Below are 24376 nucleotides of genomic sequence, written 5' to 3' on the forward strand. Positions count from 1 at the left end.
AGGAGTGAGAGATATTTGGGAATTGCCCGTTTTCCGGATTTTCCCAGCTCTAAGGAGTGAGAGATATTTGGGAATTGCCTGTTTTCTGGATTTTCCCAGCCCTGAGGAGTGAGAGATATTTGGGAATTGCCCGTTTTCTGGATTTTCCCAGCCCTGAGGAGTGAGAGATATTTGGGAATTGCCTGTTTTCCAGATTTTCCCAGTCCTGAGGAGTGAGAGATATTTGGGAATTGCCTGTTTTCCAGATTTTCCCAGCCCTAAGGAGTGAGGGATGGTTTGGGAATTGCCCATTTTCCAGATTTTCCCAGCCCTAAGGAGTGAGGGATGGTTTGGGAATTGCCCATTTTCCGGATTTTCCCAGCCCTAAGGAGTGAGAGATGGTTTCTGGATTTTCCCAGCCCTGAGGAGTGAGGGATGATTTGGGAATTGCCCGTTTTCCAGATTTTTCCCAGCCCTAAGGAGTGAGAGATATTTGGGAATTGCCTGTTTTCCGGATTCTCCCAGCCCTGAGGAGTGAGGGATGGTTTGGGAATTGCCCATTTTCCGGATTTTTCCCAGCCCTAAGGAGTGAGAGATATTTGGGAATTGCCTGTTTTCCAGATTTTCCCACCCCTAAGGAGTGAGAGATGGTTTCTGGATTTTCCCAGCCCTGAGGAGTGAGGGATGGTTTGGGAATTGCCCGTTTTCCGGATTTTCCCAGCCCTAAGGAGGGAGAGATATTTGGGAATTGCCTGTTTTCTGGATTTTCCCAGCTCTGAGGAGTGAGGGATGATTTGGGAATTGCCTGTTTTCTGGATTTTCCAGCCCTAAGGAGTGAGAGATGGTTTTCTGGATTTTCCCAACTCTGAGGAGTGAGGGATGGTTTGGGAATTGCCTGTTTTCCAGATTTTTCCAGCTCTGAGGAGTGAGGGATGGTTTGGGAATTGCCCATTTTCCGGATTTTCCCAGCCCTGAGGAGTGAGGGATGGTTTCTGGATTTTCCCAGCCCTGAGGAGTGAGGGATGACTTGGGAATTGCCCATTTTCCGGATTTTCCCAGCCCTAAGGAGTGAGGGATGGTTTCCGGATTTTCCCAGCCCTGAGGAGTGAGGGATGACTTGGGAATTGCCCATTTTCCGGATTTTCCCAGCCCTGAGGAGTGAGGGATGGTTTGGGAATCGCCTGTTCCGGGTCCTCTCCCTGAGATCCTGTAGAGTTGGAAAGGGTGAAGCAGGTGAAGTTTGTCAGGGCACAGCCTGAAACTCCTGCAGGGACTTCAACCCTCCCAACAACTTCTCCTTGGTTTCATTTCTGCTCCAAAGGGCTCTCAAACCTGCCAAGGTTTGCGGGGGTTCAGTTCAGGGAAGGGACTGAGCTGTTCCTGCCACTGGATCTCTGAAAGGCTGATGTGGGTTACAGGAACACAAAGGAAAGGGAAGAGGAGCCTTTTTCAAGCAGTTGTTGATTTATATTTAACAAAAAAAACCATTCCTTTATTTAACTGCCCATGATTATGTATTTTTTTTCCCCAGCCTGAGGTTCTTGAACAAATTCAGAATCTAAAGGAGCTGTGGATGGACAACAATTCTTTGCAAGTGCTACCTGGGGTATGGACATTTATTCTTTGTAATTGAATTATTGTGACCTGTTTGCCTGGCAGGAAATGTGCATTTTGATGACTGGGGGCTCATCCTCCTTCACAGGGTCATTAATTATTATCCAGAAATAAAGTTTATGTGGTAATATCTAAATATTCAACAGAGAAAAGTTTCCCCTCCTTGGTGGGGCTTCCACTCAGATGTGGATTGTGATGAACATCCTTTGGATCCACATCCAAGTGGAGAAACAACACAACTGTATGACCAAGAACTCCAATTTTTCATCAGATTTAATGAATCTGGAGCACATTAATTAGAAATAAATGTTATGTGATAAAGCCTTAATGTTCAAGACAGAAAAGTTTCCCCTCCTTGGTGGGGCTTCCAGTCAGATGTGGGTTGTGAGTGAACATCCCTTGGATCCACATCCAAGTGGAGAAATAATATAACTGTGTGATTGGAACTACTTAATTTCCAGCAGATTTAATGAATCTGGAGCACATTAATTAGGAATAGAATTAATGTGATAATATCTAAATGTTCACCACAGAAAAGTTTCCCCTCCTTGGTGGGGCTTCCAGTCAGATGTGGGTTGTGATGAACATCCCTTGGATCCACATCCAAGTGGAGAAACAACACAACTGTATGACCAAGAACTCCAATTTTTCATCAGATTTAATGAATCTGGAGCACATTAATTAGAAATAAAAGTTATGTGATAAAGCCTAAATGTTCAAGGCAGAAAAGTTTCCCCTCCTTGGTGGGGCTGCCAATGAGGTGGGAATTGTGGGGGAATCCCTTGGATCTGTGTCCAAATGGAGAAATAACACAACTGTGTGGCCAGGAGCTCCAATCCCAGCAGATCCAGGGGCTGTGGAGCACAGGAATGTGACCAGGAGCTCTCATCCCAGCAGATCCAGGGGCTCTGGAGCACAGGGATGAGACCAGGAACTCCCATCCCAGCAGATCCAGGGGCTCTGGAGCACAGGGATGTGACCAGGAGCTCCAATCCCAGCAGATCCAGGGACTCTGGAGCACAGGGATGTGACCAGGAGCTCCAATCCCAGCAGATCCAGGGGCTCTGGAGCACAGGAATTGGTTTGGGGGGTTCAGGTTGGTGCAGCTCCTGCAGGGGAGGCTGAGCCCCCCTGGGTCCTGTCTTGGGGCCACCCCTGGGAAGGTGTTGGGATAAACCCTGGGCTGGTTTAAAGGGAAACCAGGAGGAGAAATGAACCCACCACAAAAGAGATGATAAATCAGAGTTACAATTTAATACCAATATTCCAATCAATGCAATGACACAAAGAGAAATTGGGTTTAACCCCCAAGCCCAGCAGTGGAACCCACCCCCTGGGGCACAAACACAGGGGGGTTTGGTGGCCCCTGTGCTGAGCCCCACGTGGTGCCCCCAAGTCCAAAGGCAAAGGAAGGGACAAAGCTGTTGGTGCAGATGATGGCACAGTCTGGTGGAGAGTGGTGGCTCCTCCTGTCCAGGGGCTGATCCTCCTCTCGATCCCATGAGTGGTTCCCCAAGTCCCCAACCCCAAGATTCTCTCCCCTCAGGTTTGGGTGGGAGCCCCCAGTGCCTCCCCCAGGGCAGGGAGTTCCACCCTGGGGGATCTGACTCTGGCACTCAGGGGGGATTTTGGACTTGTTGCTGGCCCCTGAGCAGAGCTGAGCCCTCAGGTGGGTGTGGAGGTGCCAAGGAGTCCCTGCAGGGCAGTTCTCCCAGCTCCTCTGCCAGGCTTCTTTCCCAGCCAGCTCCCAGCCTGAGGGCTCAGCTGTGCCCTGGGCAGCTGCTGCCAATGGGCCCTTGGGAAGAGTTGCTGGGCAATGGCCCAGAGGGTTTGGAATGCCCAGCTTTGGTCACCCCCACACAGGGACAAACTGGGCCCACCTGCTGAACTGGGACACCCCCATGACCTGCATGGCTCTGGTGAGTGCCCCATGACTGGGTGTGCCCGTCAAGTGACTGTCCCTCACTGCCATTAAGTCTATAGGGAAGCTCAAGCAGTTGGTGTACCTGGACGTGTCCAAGAACAGGATAGAGACGGTGGACTTGGACATCTCGGGCTGTGAAGGGCTGGAGGACCTCCTGCTGTCATCCAACATGCTGCAGCAGCTGCCAGACTCCATAGGTGAGGACACCTCAGGGGCCTGGCCCCTCCCACCTGAAAACTTAATATATGTTATATATGAATTTATAATCGTGGCACGAGAAATGCCCTTCAGAGCCAAAGGGTTTATGAGACATCTGTGTGTGGACAGGCCTGAATCCCTTCTGGGAAATCAGCAACAGAAATCCATGGGAAGAATGAGTTGATTATTCTGATTGGATAATTGAAGGAAAATAGGCAGGGAAGGCTCTTGTTGATCTCAGTTTGAAAGTAAGGGTGAGACAGATTAAAAAGGAAATAAAAAATTAGTTCTGATTATTAATTTTCTGTTTCACATGCACAGAATTTCAGGGTTATTTAGGATATATTGATATTCTGGAAGCCAAGTGGTTGTAGCACACCTGGAGCTTCCATTTCAACTTTGATCCCCCACATTTCCTGTTCACTTGGAATGTCCAACTCTTCAATTCCCCAATTCTCAATCAGCTTCGTCAGGAGTCCAACGATTCTTGCTAATTAGCAATGCTGAGGCTCCTCTCCTGCCCTTTGCAGGTGGGTTTTCCACCTCCCCCCAGCAGGTCCAGGCTTTGCTGGGAGTGCTTGAATGGCCTGGGTTGGTTTGGAGGGGGTTTCATTCCCAAATCCCTCTGGAATGATGCACTGTCCCACCCCGCTGGATTCGGGTGCTGCTGAGAGGGCACAGACTGAGCAGCAACGGAGCGTTGGATGAGGAATAAAGAGCCATTTGGGGCTATTTCTTTATACATTTAATAGCCCTTCCTAAGAAATAATTATTTCTTTCTGAGTCATTTTCAAGCTGCGTTTTCAGAGGACTTGCTGAAATTCTCTCTGGTGGAACTTTTGCTTCTGACATGAAATTCTGTTGAAATTTTGATGTTTCCTGGAACTTGTTGGGCTTTAAAATGTTTTTGGCAAAAATGCAAATAGAAATGAATGTCTGATGTCCCTTTTATTTTTCCTTTGCTTTCATGTGATCACATACTATATATTAATATTGAATAATATTTAATTTATATGTATAATATAAATATTTTAATATTTATATTAAATATATAAATATTTATATAAATATATATTTATATAAATATATAAATATTAAAATATTTTAATATATTATTAAGTTATTATTTATTAATAATTAATTATATTAAATATTATTTAATATAAGTTTAATTCATATTATTCCAAAGAATTAATTTCAAATAATCATTGAAAAAATGCCATTTCTGTGTGCCCAGAATCCTGTCAGGGCAAAGCAGCTTTTAAAACAGGAATAACTTCCAGAAAAGAAGAATCTGGCCCAGGTTGTTCCCAGCACTATAAAACAGAGTTTTCCCTTTTTTTCCTGCCTTGTTTCCTGCTGTTCCCCACTGGGAATGCTGCAATTCCATTCCCTCCTTGGGAAATATTCCCGAGATCTTTAATAATTCCCTTCCTGATGGGAATGGAGCACGTGGAGTCTGGTTTGGGGCACAGCCCGTGAGTGAGGCTGCAGGAACAGCAATTACAGGATTGATTTAATTAATTAATTAATAATTAATTAATTCAAAATCTGACCTGAGCACCTCTTGCTCCAGGCAGCACGACTGGGATTTGATTAATTAATAAAAATCATTAAATAATAAATTTATTAATAAATAAAATAAATAAAATAAATAATTAATCAAAAATCATTAATAAAGAAAATTTCCTATTGAGACATTAACAGAAAATTAGAAATCTGCTTTTCCTGTGCAGATAAGATACTATTCTTTTTATTGCTTTTTATTTTTATAAAAATATTATTCTTTTACTAATATTTATATTGTCTATTTTCCCGTTATTTTTCAAGGCCACAAAAATACACTTAATATTTCTCTTAATATTAAATGCACAAAAATACACTTAATATTCCCCTTAATATTAAATGCACAAAAATACACTTAATATTCCTCTTAATATTAAATACACAAAAATACACTTAATATTCTTCTTAATATTAAATGCACAAAAATACACTTAATATTCCCCTTAATATTAAATGCACAAAAATACACTTAATATTCCCCTTAATATTAAATGCACAAAAATACACTTGATATTCCTCTTAATATTAAATGCACAAAAATACACTTAATATTCCTCTTAAATACACAAAAATACACTTAATATTCCTCTTAAATGCACAAAAATACACTTAATATTCCCCTCAATATTAAATGCACAAAAATACACTTAATATTCCTCTTAAATGCACAAAAATACACTTAATATTCGTCTTAATATTAAATGCACAAAAATACACTTGATATTCCTCTTAAATACACAAAAATACACTTAATATTTCTCTTAAATACACAAAAATACACTTAATATTCCCCTTAATATTAAATGCACAAAAATACACTTAATATTCCCCTTAATAGTAAATATACAAAAATACACTTAATATTCCCCTTAATATTAAATGCACAAAAATACACTTAATATTCCTCTTAATATTAAATGCACAAAAATGCACTTAATATTCCCCTTAATATTAAATGCACAAAAATGCACTTAATATTCCCCTTAATATTAAATGCACAAAAATACACTTAATATTCCCCTTAATATTAAATGCACAAAAATGCACTTAATATTCCTCTTAATATTAAATGCACAAAAATGCACTTAATATTCCCCTTAATATTAAATGCACAAAAATACACTTGATATTCAGCTCAGCCTTGACTCAGGCCTTTATTTTGGTGGAAAATGTGCCCTATGCCCAGATAATCTCCAGCCTGCAGGTCTGAGGTGTTCACCCTCAGCAGGGCCAGTGGGTTTGGCACGAGGGGGTTACACACAATATTCCTGTGGATGTTTTTCTGCCCTTCAGGGCTGCTCAAGAGACTCACAACTCTGAAGGTGGACGACAACCAGCTCACCATCCTGCCCAATGCCATTGGCAAGTGAGTGTCACCCCAGGGGCTCCTCCAACAGCAGGTCCTTTCCCCCTCTGCTTCTTGTTTTTAAGTGTAAATGTCCCGAGTTATGAAATAATTCCCATTTCATCGAGGGATTCTCAGGTGGTCCCAAACTCTGCCCAGCACTGGCATTTTGGGCGCTCCTGTCCTGTGCATTTGTCCTGGTGAGAGGCAGAAAAAGCCAATCCACGGCCCATTTTCCAAGGAAAAAGCTGCTTTTCTGTGTGAGTCACTGGCAATTTGGGTGGTTAGAGCAGGAAAAGGAGGGAACAGGAGGGTTTGGGGATGTCTGTTCCCATGGCAACCGAGTGGGATGGAGATGCTGCAGCCCCCCGGCCTGGGGACACCCCTGCAAACATTCCAGGGGCAGAGGGGGAGCCAAGGGATCCCCTGGGAATGGGGCAGAGTCCAGGGATTCCCTGGGAATGGGGCAGAGTGTAAGGATTCCCTGGGAATGGGGCAGGGTCCAAGGATCCCCTGGGAATGGGGCAGAGTGTAAGGATTCCCTGGGAATGGGGCAGAGTGTAAGGATTCCCTGGGAATGGGGCAGGGTCCAGGGATTCCCTGGGAATGGGGCAGAGTGTAAGGATTCCCTGGGAATGGGGCAGGGTCCAGGGATTCCCTGGGAATGGGGCAGGGTCCAGGGATTCCCTGGGAATGGGGCAGGGTCCAAGGATCCCCTGGGAATGGGGCAGAGTGTAAGGATCCCCTGGGAATGGGGCAGAGTGTAAGGATCCCCTGGGAATGGGGCAGGGTCCAAGGATCCCCTGGGAATGGGGTAAGGTCCAGGGATTCCCTGGGAATGGGGTAAGGTCCAGGGATCCCCTGGGAATGGGGCAGGTCCAAGGATCCCCTGGGAACGGGGCAGGTCCAAGGATCCCCTGGAAATGGGGCAGGGTGTAAGGATTCCCTGGGAATGAGGCAGGGTCCAAGGATCCCCTGGGAATGGGGCAGAGTGTAAGGATTCCCTGGAAATGGAGCAGGATCCAAGGTTCCCCTGGGAATGGGGCAGGATCCAAGGTTCCCCTGGGAATGGGGCAGGATCCAAGGTTCCCCTGGGAATGGGGCAGGATCCAAGGATGCTGCAAGAAGGTTGATCTAATACTCAATGTAACAGTTTTGTTTCTCAAACCTTTTCAAACTTTCCCTATTTGCTGAGTTGTTCCCATTGGAGAGACCTTCCTTAGGCTGATTTCTGCCTCAGTCCCTTTGTCAGGGCCACCTCTGTCCCCTGAGGTGGGAATGCAGAGCTGGGGCTGTTCCCATATGGGAGGTGGCACCTCCAGTCCCTGCTGGGAATGCAGAGCTGGGGCTGTTCCCATATGGGAGGTGGCACCTCCAGTCCCTGCTGGGAATGCAGAGCTGGGGCTGTTCCCATATGGGAGGTGGCACCTCCAGTCCCTGCTGGGAATGCAGAGCTGGGGTGCTCCCATATGGGAGGTGGCATCTCCAGTCCCTGCTGTGCTCTGTCCCTGCAGGGCTCCCTCTCCAACAAGGACAGTCTCCACATCACACTGAACTGAACTCTGGCCCATCCCTCTGGGCAGTGCCCTGCTGGGTCTGTGCCTCCCGAATGCAGGTGGCAGTGCCAGCCCAGAGCCTGTCCCTGTCCCCCAGCAGTGTGGGGGGGGGGATGGTGCCTCCCTGAGACACAGAGTTGGACACAGAGTTGGGCACAGAGCACGTCACTGAGCCCGTGGGGCTGGAGGAGCCACCACCCTCCTCCTCCTCGGAGCTGCTGCTCAAAGGGCAGCCCTGTGGGGGCACCAAACCCGGCTCAATCCAACACTCCACACAAGAACCTCCATTCCCATGGATTGAGTTACTGAATTGGAGCCAAAGGCTGGAGGGGTTCTCTGCAGGACCCAAGGGAAGGGAGGTGTCTGTGCCCATGGGGACAGGGACAGGGGGTGGCACTGGGTGGACTTTGAGGTCCTCATGGAATGCCTTGGGTTGGGAGGGGACCTCGGACACATCCCTCCCTCCCTCCCTCCCTCCCTCCCTCCCTCCACCCATCCCTCCCTCCCTCCCTCCCTCCCTCCCTCCCTCCCTCCCTCCCTCCCTCCCTCCCTCCCTCCACCCATCCCTCCCTCCCTCCCTCCCTCCCTCCCTCCCTCCCTCCCTCCCTCCCTCCCTCCCTCCCTCCCTCCCTCCCTCCACCCACCCATCCCTCCCTCCCTCCCTCCCTCCCTCCCTCCCTCCCTCCCTCCCTCCCTCCACCCACCCATCCCTCCCTCCCTCCCTCCCTCCCTCCACCCCTCCCTCCACCCCTCCCTCCCTCCCTCCATCCACCCCTCCCTCCCTCCCTCCATCCACACCTCCCTCCCTCCCTCCCTCCATCCCTGTTTTCCAGTGTTCTGTGCATTAGCAAAGGTCACATTCTTGGTTCAGTGGGACTTGCCCTGGTCACTGTCTGAAGTCCTGGGAATGTTTCCTCCTGTTCTTCAAGTGTCCTCATGACTTCCAGAAAATCCCAGTGATAATGTGGCCAAACTGAGTGGGCTCAAACTGCCTTAGTGGGCAAAGCTGATTAACTGTGTCCCTCAAAATGAGATTATTATGGACTTTCAGGCAAATCTTAGAATCACGGAATCCCAGACTGGTTTGGGTTGGGAGGAACCCCAAAACCCACCCAGTGCCACCCCTGCCATGGGCAGGGACACCTCCCACCAGCCCAGGGTGCTCCAAGCCCTGTCCAGCCTGGCCTGGGACACTCCAGGGCTGGGTCAGCCATGGGGCAGAACCTGCTCCCAGGTTCCTGCAGGTGTCTGTGGTTGTGTGACCCCTGAGGACCCCCAGAGGTTTTGGGTTGGTCTCTTGTGCCCACCCCTTGCCCAGGCACTGAGGAGTGGTTTCCCCTTGCAGTTTGTCTCTGCTGGAGGAGTTTGACTGCAGCTGCAACGAGCTGGAGGCGCTGCCCTCCACCATCGGGTACCTGCACAACCTGAGGACCTTGGCCGTGGATGAGAACTTCCTCCCGGAGCTGCCCAGAGAGGTGGGGCTTGGAATGGCACAGGGAATGTTCTGGGGGGGCCAAGGTTTCCTCCCTGCCCAGACACATCAGCTGTCCAAGCAACTGTTGGTGGGAGGATGTGGGAGCCCAAACCTTTGTTATGTACTCAGTAAAACTGAGTAGTAAATGAATAAAGACATGGGAAGTTGGGAATATCCTTGTGAAGAGCAGAGGGAGGAACCTCAGGAACCTTGAGGGTGTTTTCTGCTCTTGGTCACTGTGCTGGTTTAAAGGGAAACCAGGAGGAGAAACGAACCCACCACAAGAGAGATTATAAGTCAGTTACAATTTAATAACAATATTCCAATAAATGCAATGGCACAAAGAGAAATTGGGTTTAACCCCCAAGCCCAGCAGTGTAACCCACCCCCTGGGGCACAAACACAGGGGGGTTTGGTGGCCCCTGTGCTGAGCCCCACGTGGTGCCCCCGAGGTCAAAGGAAAAGGAAGGAACAAACCCGTTGGTGCAGATGATGGCACAGTCTGGGCCAGAGTGGGGGGCTCCTCCTGGCCAGGGGCTGCTCCTCCTCTGGATCCAATCAGTGGTTCCCCAAGTCCCCAGAGCCCAAGATTCCATCCCCTCAGGTTTGGGTGGGAGCCCCCAGTGCCTCCCCCAGGGCAGGGAGTTCCACCCTGGGGGATCTGACTCTGGCAGTCAGGGGGGATTTTGGACTCGTTGCTGGCCCATGGGCAGAGCTGAGCCCTCAGGTGGGTGTGGAGGTGCCAAGGAGTCCCTGCAGGGCAGTTCTCCCAGCTCCTCTGCCAGGCTTCTTTCCCAGCCAGCTCCCAGCCTGAGGGCTCAGCTGTGCCCTGGGCAGCTGCTGCCAATGGGCCCTTGGGAACAGTTGCTGGGCAATGGCCCAGAGGGTTTGGAATGCCCAGCTTTGGTCACCCCCACACAGGGACAAACTGGGCCCACCTGCTGAACTGGGACAGTCACTCCCAGTAACACCCCAGGTGAGCCCCTCCTGCCATGAGAAGTGATCAGAGATGTCCCCAGTCAGGGCCCCCTCAACTCTGGCTTTTCCATCCCACAGATTGGGAGCTGTAAGAACGTCACAGTGATGTCCCTGCGCTCCAACAAGCTGGAATTCCTTCCTGATGAGATTGGGCAGATGCAGAAGCTGAGAGTGTTAAACCTCAGTGATAACAGGTACTGGGTTTTTTAATTTGAACTGAGGTTTATTTTAAGGTATTTTTAAAATTGCATTTCTATAAAATGCATCTTAAAATAAAAAACTATAGAGAGAGTTATATGAAAAATAATATGATTGTTATTTACTTTATTTAGAGTATAAGGAAAGAATCTTGATTTTTTTTAATCCTTATGGTTTGGTCTTAGTTCCACTGATACCAAACAAAAAGTTGAGTGGGGCCAAGATCTGGGTCTTGGTTGTTTAAAGAGGTTAAAAGCCTTTTGTTTCTTTTATGTCCTGCTGTTTCCATGAAAAAATGTGGTATTTGGCTTTAAAATTGTATGCAGGTTTGTACTAAAAGGCTGCTCTGTAGGGAAGCCTGAAATGCAGGCACAGGGGTTGTGATTCTGCCTCCACTGAAACCCAAGGAACAGTTTCCATTCCTTTCTGTGGAGTTTTTATCCAAAAAACTCAGATTCTCCTGTTCTTATGCACATGGCTCTGCTCAGAGGAGGAACAAAATGCTCCAGCTGAGCCTTTTTGGTCCCTGTGCTGCCAAAGACTGAACTTCCCTGAGCTTCATCCCCTGGGAAATGCAGCTTTTCTGGGCACTGCCACGTGGGGGTGAATTCCATCTCCTGCCCAATATTCACCCTCAGAATCAGGGCAAGCACTTCCCACCCCTGGGGCTGATTTGCTTTCAGCAGTTCCGTTGTTGAGATTGAGGTTGAGCATAAAATATAACCCATAAAATCAAGTAGTGTAAACCCCCCATAATATATTGCTTTAAAATTAAGTGTTTAATTCACTTTGATTCTTTCCTGCCTTGCAATTGTGTGTCATAAAATCCATCATGGCTGGACCAGAATGGAGAGTTAAACTTGACTCTGGTTTGTGCTGAGACTGCAAATCCCAGTCAGGGAATGGCTTCAGGCTGTGCCAGGGGAGGTTCAGGCTGGATATTGGGAAAATTCCTTCCTGGAAAAGGCATCAGGCATTGAAAGGGGCTGCCCAGGGCAGGGGTGGATCCCCATCCCTGGAGGGATTCCAAAGCCCTGTGGATGTGGCACTTGGGGACATGGTCAGTGGTGGCCTTGGCACTGCTGGGGGTGGTTGGACTCAATGGGCTTTTCCAACCTAAACAATTCCATGGCTCAAAAACTCAGTAATCAAATGGTGGATCTCTTGATTTTGGGCTCCAGACTGTCCAGCATAGGGATATGCCTTGGGCTGTTCCCTGGGCTGGGCTGTTCCCTGGGCTGGGCTGTTCCTTGGGCTGGGCTGGACTGGGCTGTTCCCTGGGCTGGGCTGGACTGGGCTGTTCCTTGGGCTGGGCTGGACTGGGCTGTTCCCTGGGCTGGGCTGGACTGGGCTGTTCCCTGGGCTGGGCTGGACTGGGCTGTTCCTTGGGCTGGGCTGAGCTGGGCTGTTCCCTGGGCTAGGCTGGGCTGGGCTGTTCCCTGGGCTGGGCTGGGCTGGGCTGGGCTGGGCTAGGCTGGGCTAGGCTGGGCTGTTCCCTGGGCTAGGCTGGGCTGTTCCCTGGGCTGGGCTGGGCTAGGCTGGGCTGTTCCCTGGGCTAGGCTGGGCTGTTCCCTGGGCTGGGCTGGGCTGGGCTAGGCTGGGCTGTTCCCTGGGCTGTTCCCTAGGCTGTTCCCTGGGCTGGGCCGGGCTGTTCCCTGGGCTGGGCCGGGCTGTTCCCTGGGCTGGGCCGGGCTGTTCCCTGGGCTAGGCTGGGCTGTTCCCTGGGCTGTTCCCTGGGCTGGGCTGTTCCCTGGGCTGGGCTGTTCCCTGGGCTAGGCTGGGCTGGGCTGGGCTGTTCCCTGGGCTGGGCTGTTCCCTGGGCTGGGCTGTTCCCTGGGCTGGGCTAGGCTGGGCTGTTCCCTGGGCTAGGCTGGGCTGTTCCCTGGGCTAGGCTGGGCTGTTCCCTGGGCTGGGCTGGGCTGTTCCCTGGGCTGGGCTGGGCTGGGCTAGGCTGGGCTGTTCCCTGGGCTGGGCTGTGCCAGCTGCTGCCCTTCCCACCCCTCAGTGGTGGGTGGTGCTGGGAAGCTCCTCTCTCCCCTCATCCTGGAAGGCTGAGCAGTGAACTGTGACATTGTGGAACCACTGGGAGAGCAGGGGCTGGACTGGGTGGAGTGGGAACTGACCCACACCACAGACCTTCAGCCTTTAAACCCACGTGGCTTTTCTTTAAACCTGGTTGAGTTGTCTCCTGTCCTTTTCTGGAGTGGTCTGGGGAGTAAATCTCTCCTCCTTCATTGCTGTCAGCTCTGCCTGAGGTTCAGCATTGCCTTGCTGAGGTGTTGTGATCATCCTTTTGCCATGGAACTTCCCTCTGCAGTGAAACTAAAATGTTTCCACATGTTGGCACCAAGAAGTTTGGACAAAGTTCAGAAACCTTCTTAATGTTGGAGTTTTTAATGATTTTTTTTTGTTTTTTTTTTGCTTTTCTGTCGCCCCATTTTCATTAACACTCAGGCACTGTCTGTTCTAGGACTGAGAGCACCTCTGGCTGCTCAGGGTGGGTGCCTGGGCTGTGCCCACTGTTGGGAGCTGCCCATGGCCCCCCAGCAGCTCTGCCCTCTGCCCTCCCCAGCTCTCCCAGGGCGCAGAGCACACCAGCTCTTTGCCTGGGGACCCTCCAAGCCCTTGGCAGAAGGCACAGACACTTGGGCAGAGCAGATGGGTGATTCTGGAGCCTCCTGAGCTTCAGGCTGTGCTCAGGAGCTCTTGGGTGCTGGGATGAGCATCAGGCTCTTCCCTCTCACCTGGTGTGGGACCTGCTGAGCCCTGGGCCCCTCTGAGAGGGACCCACTCACCCCAACACTGCTGAGGCACAAACCTTGTGCTGGGTAACAAACAGGGATGGGTTGTACATATTCTGCCAGAATTTACCTTTGTGCCTTTCTTCCCTGGCACCAGAGAGGGTTCCCTGTCCATCCTGGCAGTGGCCAGGTGCTCATGCATCCTGGCACATTATTCCCTTGCCAAGGGAACAGGCTGTGAGTGCCAGTCCATCTGATGGATCCAGCACCATGGAGGGTGTGGTTTTACAGAGGGAACACAACCTTCCCCTGGGGACCTGCCCAGGGAGAGACACCTCAGGGCCATCTCCTTGTCCTTTGCCATGTGCCAAACTTCTCCTCTGGTGGTGTAACTGGGACACTGGTGTCTCCACTAAGCTCTGACATGACTGTCTTTATCCAGTGACTCTGGTGGGAGCTGGACTATCAGCAGCTTGTTGAGATGCCCTTTTGCCGCCTAAAATGTTCACTGTGCACATGTTCCTGGTGGCAGGGGGTGTCCTGAGGGCACACAGGGTGCTGGTGGCTGTGCCCATCCCTTGGCAGTGTCTGGAAGGCCTGCCCAGCTCCTGGAGCACCACACACCCCCCAAGCCATGGGCACAGGAGCTCTGCCTGCCCTGTGCTCCCTGCAGCCCCTCTGGGTGTGACAGTCGGGACCATTTGGGGACATCTGGTCTCAAAGCCTGCCTGGCTGTCTTTGAGGAAGGGGGCAAACCTGGCACAGACCCCTTTGCCCCCCAGGCTGGTGGGGACCTCCCGTTTCTTGGAGGTGACTCTTGTTGCTCATGGGAGGGTCAGGGTTTGGTTCCCTCTTTCTGTCTCACCTACTCCAGACTCCCACTCTGGGTCTGTGTCTTCTCCTCACTGCTGTAAGATGGATCTTGCTCATCTTAACTGATCAGGAGTTGTGTTGGCTTCAGGATTTCCTTCCAATATCAGTGTTAGGATTCCCCTTTCCCCAGGGAAACAGCCTCCAGCTCTCCTTGCCCGTGCCAGCTGTACCCAGACTCCTCATCTCTGGAGCTGGGAGTGCCCTCTCCTTTTCTCTTTGCAGGTCCGAGCCCTTCCAACCCACCCAGGCTCTGGGCAGGGCAGGGCTCGGTGGGCTCTGGTGGCCGTGCTGGGTTGGCCCCTGCCTGGCTGATGGAGTGCCAGGAGTGTGCAGTGCCCCGCTCGGGTGGCATCGCCCTGCGACCACTCAGGACAGGCGTGACCCAGACAGTGCCCCATCCCTGCCCTGGCAGCCCCCCTGGCTCCAGGAGAGCCAACCCTGGCTCCAGGAGAGGCAGCCCCGCAGGGAGGCTGTGCAGGCGTGCAGAGTGAGCGCGGTGCCCTCGGGCAGAGCCGTGCCCGGTGCTGCCCAGCAGGGCAGGTGCCCGTGGGGCTCACCAGTAACCGGTGCTCTCACCTGTGTAGTCCACATACACACCTGTCTCCCATCTGCTTCTCCTCTCTCCTCAGAGTCCTTCCAGGCCTGAGCCCTGTGATTGAGAGGTAGAATTGTTAGAATGTGCATTTGGGCTACACTTCCCAGACAGCGGTTACTGGTAAGTGACCTTTCTTTTAGTTCCAGATTGTTCCTAAAAGGGATGACAGACCCCTCCCCTTCCTGTGTGTGCCACTGCTCTGCCCTGGGCTCACAACTCCCCCCCACAGGTTAGGAAAGCTCCTCAGGTTCAACCATCCAGGCTGTTCCCTGGTGCCCCTTCCTTTCCTGGTTAGATCTGTAATTCCACACCGTTCTTCTTCCCAGAGAGGGAATTCCTCCTGGCCATGGATGCCCAGCCGTGGTTGGGAGAACAGGCTGTGATGCTTCACATCAACCACGTTCCTCGGAGCTCCCACACTCTGCAATCCCCAGTTTGCTGAGGGTTCCTTGGAGAGCTGTCACAAGCCCAGCCCTGCTTGGTGCCCCGTTGGTGTCATTGGGATCAGCGTTTGGGGCTGGAATTGTGCCTGTCTGGGCTGTTGTTTGAAAACTCTTCCTGAGTGGCACCAAAGTGTAATGGTTGTCCTGGTGAACCCAGAAATATTCCCTGGGGGTTTGGTGAACTCCTCAGACTCAGTTTAGTAACCAGTGGAAGATCTTCCCACACTCTGAGCTGCAACTCAGGGCACAACAGACCCACAATGTGGTGTCTGTGCAAGTACAGGGTGGGTCATTTTACAGAATGAGGAGAAAAAGTACCATGATCAAGAAAGAAAAGTTAAAATTACACATGTCAGGGACTCACAATAAAACAAAGACCAGTAAAACCACTTTAACATTTGATATTTTTCATATGGAAACAGTATCAGTGACATTTTCTTTGCTTTTCTTTCCTTTCATGAATAACATTCTTTCACTCTTCCCTGAGCAATGCCTGACTCTGGCAGTGCTCAGCCCTTAAGGACTTGACAAATGACACCAAAGATGTAATTTAGGATTAAGAATGGAAGGAATTCCTTTGAGTCCCTTCATTGCAGGTGGTGAAACACACTGGGATGAAACTTCTGTGTGTCTGTGGAGTTCTGTGGTTCAAGAGTTTCATCTCCAAAATTGTGCTGCTCTGGGCTTAGTTTGGTTTTATTCATCAAAGGAGCTTCTGTGAAATGTCTTCTCCATTTTTTCTCCTAAGAAAACATTTTCCATGTGAAAAATCAACCCTATAAAAGAACACAGAGATTTTTGCTTTTCCCAACTAGTCCTGTGGGAAGTGGTTTCCTGAGAAACCAGTTGGTGCTTCAGGGTTTACCTTAAATAAGGTGCTTTTATGACACTCAGCAAGAGCCCACAGGGGTCATCCTGTGCCACCCTCTTGGTGTGAGTGCAGAGATCCCTCTGGCACCCAGAGGTTTCCTGGAGTTTTCCAGTGGGTTTCCAGCCCTTTGGGGAGTGGTGGCAATGGAAGTTCTCAGGCATTGAGGTGGTGCTGCTGAAGCTGCTGCTCATGCAGAGCACACACAGCGTGGCTGCCGAGGGTGGAGCTGCTGGGGCTGCTCTGAAGGTTCCAAGATGCTGTTTGCCCACAGTGGGTGCCCTCAGTGCTGCCCAAAGGGGCAGGGACTGTGGCTGTGCCTCCAGTGCCACTGCCAGCCCTGGCTGCTGGCCTGGACTTGTGTCCTGAACTGATGAGGAGTGTCACATATGGACTGTTCCACACTACAGGGTTTGTTTGATGGGAAGGCAGCAGGAAAACCAAGTGTCAGGTGGGTCAGGCTCTCCTTCCTTTCTCCAGAGAAGAGCAACGAGGCTGGAGAAGGGACTGGAGCACAAGCCCTGTGGGGAGAGGCTGAGGGAGCTGGGGGTGTTCAGCCTGGAGAAGAGGAGGCTCAGAGGTGACCTCAGCACTGTCTGGAACTCCCTGAAGGGATGTTGGACCCAGAGTGGGGTTGGTCTCTTCTCCCAGCCAACCAACAGTAGGACAAGAGGGCACAGCTCAAGCTCTGCCTGGGGAGGTTTGGGTTGGATATCAGCAAGAAATTCTTTGCAGAGAGAGGGCTCAGGCATTGGAATGGGCTGCCCAGAGAGGGGGTGGATTCTCCATCCCTGGAGGTGTTTAAGATGACACTGGATGTGGCACTGAGTGAGAATCCACCACATCTTGATCCAACCCTACTGTGAGAATCCACCACATCTTGATCCAATTGATTCTATGGATGTGGCACTGAGTGAGAATCCACATCTTGATCCAACCCTGCTGTGATCACCAGCCCAGGGCACGGAGTGAGAAGCCACCATGTCTTGATCCAACCCTACTGTGATCACCAGCCCAGGGCACTCCGTGCCCTGGGCTGGTGATCACAGTGGGGTTGGATCAAGAGTTGGACTTGTTGATCTCAGAGGTCTCTTCCAACCCAACTCATTCTATGATTCCTGTGGCATTAATTCCAGGTTTAAACATGAGCACCCCTGGAGAGCTGCTCTGAGCTCCACAGGCACCAGCTGGAGCTGCCCCTGGGGGTGTTCACAGCCCTTTCTGTGTCCACCTGATGTCCACTCTCACACACCCCCACCAGGGCAGTGCCAGTGCCTGAAGGGCAGGGGGCACAGCCCCGGTGCCATGGGATGACCTTGGACAAAAGCAGCTCTGAATGCCACAAGGGAGACACTCCCAAAGCTCTGCTGGCTGGACTGGGGCAGTGCCTGGAGGGGCTCAGCTCCCCCAGACACAGATGGTGTGTGAGGGAGATGCAGAAATGCTGCTGAGCTGATGGGGGAGGCACAGAGGGTTTGCCCACAGCAGGTCCTGGCACTGGAGCACCTGATTTTCCTCAGCTTGGAGCCAGAGTGTCCTTGAGAGCCTTTGTTGCCCCAGGATGGGATTATCTGACTCTCAGAAAAAGGGCTTTGCATCTTTTCTTTTTGCCAAATCACATTTAGGTTCTGTCTCTGTCTAAAGTCTCCTGGTCAGTCCATCCCTTCCCACCTTCCTCCAGCTCTGGATAAAAGCTGGGAGAGCCCCAGGCTGTGGCTGGGACAGTCCCTGTGTTGGGACAGAGCAGGGATAGGTGGGATGTTGGGAAGGAATTCCTGGCTGGGAGGGTGGGGAGGGGCTGGGATGGAATTCCCAGAGAAGTTGTGGCTGCCCCATCCCTGGGAGTGTCCCAGGCCAGGCTGGACAGGGCTTGGAGCACCCTGGGCTGGTGGGAGGTGTCCCTGCCCAGGGCAGGGGTGTCCCTGACTCATCTTTGAGGTGCTTCCAACCCCACCCAGGGTGGGATTCCCCAAAGACTGAGGAGAAGGAGTTAGTGGGACAAACATGATTGGATTTTCCACCAACATCTTGTCATCATTTCCCATTCCCACTTTCAGATCACTTTCAGGAAGTGTTTAAATGTCTAAGTAAAATGCTAATTTTTTTGCTGCTTCATTAAATTTTATCTTTTAGGTTCCCTATGAATATTTATATTATTTTAATATTTTGACAAAAGTGAATTTTCCATCATCTCAGGGTAATTCTGTTCCAAACTCCAATGTCCAATGAAAGGAGTTCTGGCAACTACACTCAGGTCTTTCCTCTAAGAAGGTTTTTTCTGTTTCCTGTCTTAAAAGTGTCACTTTGGTTACATTTTGCCAAGGCAAAAGATCAGTAACTCCTCAGCACCTGAGGGTGTGGGGGAAGCCTTTTAGATTCCAATGTGGATTGCCCTCAATCAAATACTGTATTTTAGTGAAAAACAAGAGAAAAAAGCTATGAAATTGTAGCCTATCAAGGCAAACATCTTCAGACAAATCTTCCAACAAACTCTTGTGGAAACGAAGGATTCACTTTGTTCCATTATTCTCATTTGCAGACTGAAGAACTTGCCCTTCACTTTTACCAAACTCAAAGAACTTGCAGCTCTGTGGCTTTCTGACAACCAGGTAATGCCTCTCAGTGTTCCTGTTTTCCTTGTTTGAGGTCTTGGGAAGGGCTGGGAATGAAACCTGCCATTTAATCCTTGGTTGGAGCAGAATTTTGGGGTGTTTCCCCCAACCCAACTCTGTGCTTTGATACCAAACTGCAGGTCCTGCTGCTTCACCCACTTGGCCAGTCCAACTCTGCAGGGTTTGTTTCACCTGCAGAAGCTCCTCTGTCCTTACAAAAGTCATAAATAAAGGGCAAAAAGAGCAAGAAAATAGTTTTGAATAGAAATTCCAAATGTCAGGCTTTGCCACCAGCCTTGCCAGGGGTTTGTCCCATCACTGGCTCCATCTCTGCCCCTGTTCTTGTCTCCTTTTCCTGCCCATTCTCCCATTCCTGCACATTTAAACTCCATAAAGCCAAGGGCAGTTTGGACATTTCCACGATGCACAAAAACTCCGAGTCCCAGTTTGGAGCAAATTCCCTGATGCCCCTTTTCAATCTGAGTGTTCCTTTCTTTGTCTGAGGGCCTTGGGTTCAACCAGAGATTCTTTAGGGTTCTATTTTAAAGCAAATTATGTAACCTGAACACTGAGAAGTGCAACAGCTCAACCAGCAGCTGAGCTCTAAAATAACTCTTAAATGTGGATTCATTTTATAGCTGAGCCAAAAATGTGAAAGCTGAAGGGAGGGGTAAGAGAAGAGGAAATTATGATTAAATTTTAATGTGTTAAATTAAGATTCTTGGGGTTTTTTCACTCTAATTTCCATTAAAATAATTAACACTGCTTGGCTGCTCAGCCCAGGCCCAGAACAGCCCCTTCCTTTGACACTTCCAGTGTTTTCCAGCCCTTTGGCTTTTCTGTGGTGCAGGAGGGATTCGTTTCCATGCCCTGGGGTGTGACAGTCACTCCTGGGGTTACCTGAGAACCAACAATAGTAAAACCTCCTCAGCTGAACTAAAACACAACTCCTGAACTCGGAGTGTTCCAGGGAAGTTCCCCAGTGTCTCACTCCAGGTTCACTCTCAGAACTGGCAACTGCTGGGAATTTACTTCTCCATCATTAATTAACTCCTCGTTAGTCCTGGCTTAGATTGATCCAGCCCTGCTTGGGGGTGTTTTACACAGAAAATAAAAGGGATAAATCATCTGAGGAGATTTAAATCACATTTTACTTTTAAAATTAACAGTACCCTCATTAAGAGCTATTTAACATTTAAATCTTGGAAATTCCTGAGTTTTACTCTTTTTCCAACTGGGAATCTTTCTCTGACTCCTGTAACTGGAGACAGAGACCCTGCTGTGGATTAACTGTGCAGTGCCAGGTCTGTGCTCTGACCCTTCTCCTTCCTCAGCCTGGAGCACCCCCTGATGTTCTGCTCATCCTGCTGGGAATCGGGAGCTGCAGGAGGGAGGAATGGGAGGGTGGGGATGGGACAAGAGGGAGGGAATGGGAGAGGAGGGAGGGAATGGAACAGGAGAGAGGGAATGGAACAGGAGAGAGGGATGGGACAGGAGAGAGGGATGGGACAGGAGAGAGGGATGGGAGAGCAGGGTGGGAATGGGACAGGAGAGAGGGATGGGAGAGCAGGGTGGGAATGGGACAGGAGGGAGGGATGGGAGAGCAGGGTGGGAATGGGACAGGAGGGAGGGATGGGAGAGCAGGGTGGGAATCACAGGAGCTGCAGGAGGGAGGAATGGGAGGGTGGGGATGGGAGAGGAGGGTGGGAATGGGACAGGAGGGTGGGAATGGGACAGGAGAGAGGGAATGGGACAGGAGAGAGGGAATGGGACAGGAGGGTGGGAATGGAACAAGAGGGTGGGAATGGAACAGGAGAGAGGGAATGGAACAGGAGAGAGGGATGGGACAGGAGAGAGGGATGGGACAGGAGAGAGGGATGGGACAGGAGAGAGGGAATGGGACAGGAGGGTGGGAATGGGACAGGAGGGTGGGAATGGGACAGGAGGGTGGGAATCAGGAGCTGCAGGAGGGAGGAATGGGAGAGCAGGGTGGGAATTACAGGAGATGCAGCAGGAAGGAATGAGACAGGAGGGAGGGATGGGACAGGAGGATGGGAATCACAGGAACTGCAGAAGGGAGGGATGGGACAGGAGGTGGGAATTACAGGATATGCAGGAGGGAGGGATAGGAGTGCAGAGTGGGAATCACAGGAGCTGCAAGAGGGTGGGAATGAGACAGGAAGGGTGGGAATCACAGGAGATGCAGGAGGGAGCAATGGGACAGGAGGGAGCAATGGGACAGGAGGGAGCAATGGGACAGGAGGGCTGAAATGAGACAGGAGGTAGAAATTACAGGAGATTCAGAAGGGTGGAATGGGACAGGAGGGCTGGAATGGGACAGGAAGGCTGGAATGGGACAGGAGGGTGGGAATCAGGAGCTGCAGGAGGGAGCAATGACACAGGAGGCATTTCCACCTCTTGTTTTAGTCCGTAGGGAGTTTCTCCTCCCCAGAACTGGAGTTCCCCGTGTTCCCTGTTTCTCAGAAGCTGCCCCCATCCCATTCCCACTCCGGGGTAACTGCTGTGCTTCCCTCCCCAGTCCAAGGCGCTCATCCCGCTGCAGACGGAGGCGCATCCCGAGACCAAGCAGAGAGTGCTCACCAACTACATGTTCCCGCAGCAGCCCCGCAGCGACGAAGGTGAGGCGGCAGCAGCGCCGGCAGGGCAGCAGGGGGGGCCTGGGGGCTGCAGGGAGGGCTTGGGGGCTGCAGGAGAGCCAGGGGGAGGAGGATGCCCAGAGAGAGGAGGAGGATGCCCAGAGAGAGAGGAGGAGGATGCCCAGAGAGGGAGGAGGAGGATGCCCAGAGAGAGAGGAGGAGGATGCCCAGAGAGTGAGGAGGGTGCCCAGAGAGGGAGGAGGAGGATGCCCAGAGAGGGAGGAGGAGGATGCCCAGAGAGGGAGGAGGAGGATGCCCAGAGAGAGAGGAGGAGGATGCCCAGAGAGGGAGGAGGAGGATGCCCAGAGAGAGAGGAGGAGGATGCCCAGAGAAAGAGGAGGAGGATGCCCAGAGAGGGAGGAGGAGGATGCCCAGAGAGGGAGGAGGAGGATGCCCAGAGAGAGGAGGAGGATGCCCAGAGAGGGAGGAGGAGGATGCCCAGAGAGGGAGGAGGAGGATGGCCAGAGAGAGAGGAGGAGGATGCCCAGAGAGTGAGGAGGGTGCCCAGAGAGAGGAGGAAACACAGACCAAGGAGGATGCCCAGAGGGAGAAGGAGGATGCCCAGAAAGTGAGGAGGATGCCCAGAGAGAGGAGGGAACACAGACCAAGGAGGATCCCCAGAGGAGGGTTCTGATGTGTCTCCCATCATGCCAAGCCTTGGCACACGCTGCCATCCCTGCCTGGGCACACACAGAGCAATCCTGTCATTCCCAGGCCATCAGATTTCCATCTGCTAAAGCCCTTTTATTTCCAGAATGGCCTTCAGAAGCCATTGGGACTGGTCTCTGTGCAGGGAGGGGACTGTGGGCTCTGCCCGTTGGCCAGAGAGTGGCCCAGGCTGGGCCTGGGGGTGCCCAGCCCCTGGTGGGGCTCAGGGGTCCCACCTGGCTGGGATCAGGCTCCTCACACGGCACATTCAGTTGGAGTTTTCATGCTCCTCCTCTGCTCCAGGTCTGCCCCAAACCCTCTTGCTTTCCATCCCTCCCATCCCCGTTCTTACAACAACCCAGTGGTGGTTTCTCACTTCCCACTCTCGCTGCCCCCTCAAGTGTTCAAACAATAACCCAAAACGATGTGATCGCCTCAGCCAAGTCCCCTTAGACCCTTTCCATGCCTGGGTGCCCCACTGGTGGCTCCTGCCCCTGTCCCTGTCCCTGCAGATTTCCAGTCAGACAGTGACAGCTTCAACCCCACTCTGTGGGAGGAGCAGAGGCAGCAGCGCATGACGGTGGCCTTCGAGTTCGAGGACAAAAAGGAAGAGGAGGAGAACCCAGGGAAGGTTAAGGTGAGTTCTCTGTGGGATTTTCTGGTATTCACATCTTTTGGACAGGGTCCCAAATGCAGGTCTCACTTTGAGCTGTTTCTGTGCTCTAAATCCCCATAACCTGCTCCTGGTCGGGCTCCAGCTGTGACAAGTGTCACAAAACCAGAATTGACACAGAATGTTGGGACACCTGGAATTGTTGTCCAACCACCTATTTCTTTAGAGGATGAGGAGGCAGCAGAGCATGAGGAAGAGCTGGACAATAAACTATATCCAAGGCCAGGCTGGATGGGACTTGGAGCAACCTGGGACAGTGGGAGGTGTCCCTGCCCAGGGCAGGGCTGGCACTGGGTGGGATTTGTTTAGGTGGCCACACAGGTCATTGCTGGAACCTTCTGAGAGCTCCAGGTGAGACCCTCCCACGGGTTGTGACACGTCTTGGGGAGGTTTCAACACGTCCATTTTCAGCAGTTCCAGCAGAGCTTCAAGGGGGAATTTGCAGGTTAATTTAAATTCCCAGCAGGCTGTAACCACCAACACTGCAGCGTTTACAGCAGCAGGGATGGCTCAGATTGCCCTTTTTACCTTTCAGAGCTAAAACTGAACTCTCAGCCAATCACACGTTGAGAGAGATCTGGTAATTGGAATTGTTCTAAACTTTCCCCATCAAGAATTTGGGACTTGGAGAATTCTCTCTTTGGGGTCAGGGGTTCTGATGTAGCATTAATCCCACGGGAACTGTAGTTCAGGGAATTCAGGTTTCCTCAGGGATGGTAACTCTGGCTCAGTGAGGAGGTATCTGCATCCCAGAGCTCTCTCTGCCCCCAGAGCTGCCAGGAGTTCTGCTCCTTGATATTAATACTCCCAGGGATGGGAAACTGCTGAACTCCCTGTCTGGGACTTGTCTGGCTCCTCCAAGTCTTCCAGCTCATTTCCCCTGACTGGTTCTGGCTGAGGATTTGCTGGGACTTGCCTTTAGGCTGGGTCTGTCTCAGACCTTCCCCTTAAACCGTGGTCTGAGTTCTGGGCCCAACACCTGCCTGATTAGGCCACCTCCAAACAGGATTTCTTTCAAGTTAAATCCCCCTGAGCTTTAGTGCTGCTTCTCCAGCCTCAGTTTCTCTTTTCTGTTGGGGTTCTTTGCTAACATGTGACATCCCAGCCATTCATTTGAACCTTTTCTGTTCAAGTCACGTCAGAACCTCCTCTCTCTGACATTTATTCCCCTGTGGTTCAGAACTCTCTGCCAGCATTTCACAGAGTTTTATTTTCCCAAACAATCAGGCTTTTCTCTCTGAGATATTCCTATTGACAGGAAATTTTCATTGGATTTCAAAACTACATTTTTTTCCCACTGCTACAACAAGTTCCTTTTTATACCTCACCTGCACAAGGAGGAAAAATGCTCTGTGGTAAATGACTCCAAATACTTTATCACGTGGTAAATGTGGAGCAGTTCTGAGTTTCACAGCTCTGGAGTTCTCCTGGTGC

The 24376-nt window shown here is 51.2% G+C and overlaps 1 protein-coding gene across 4 annotated transcripts in view; it reads left to right on the forward strand.

Moving 5' to 3' along the window:
* Positions 1–24376, forward strand: part of LRRC7 (leucine rich repeat containing 7) — a 134183-nt gene that overhangs the window by 84953 nt on the left and 24854 nt on the right. For all 4 annotated transcript variants that reach the window (XM_071565464.1, XM_071565461.1, XM_071565462.1 and 1 more), the window contains exons 8-15: positions 1511–1585; positions 3570–3714; positions 6575–6647; positions 9528–9657; positions 10713–10828; positions 18892–18961; positions 21504–21603; positions 22782–22906. In XM_071565464.1, coding sequence (XP_071421565.1) covers positions 1511–1585; positions 3570–3714; positions 6575–6647; positions 9528–9657; positions 10713–10828; positions 18892–18961; positions 21504–21603; positions 22782–22906 — 834 coding nt within the window. The remainder of the gene's footprint in view (positions 1–1510; positions 1586–3569; positions 3715–6574; positions 6648–9527; positions 9658–10712; positions 10829–18891; positions 18962–21503; positions 21604–22781; positions 22907–24376) is intronic.

Source organism: Pithys albifrons, chromosome 10, assembly GCF_047495875.1.
Source record: "Pithys albifrons albifrons isolate INPA30051 chromosome 10, PitAlb_v1, whole genome shotgun sequence".
In the NCBI taxonomy this organism is placed as follows: domain Eukaryota; kingdom Metazoa; phylum Chordata; class Aves; order Passeriformes; family Thamnophilidae; genus Pithys; species Pithys albifrons.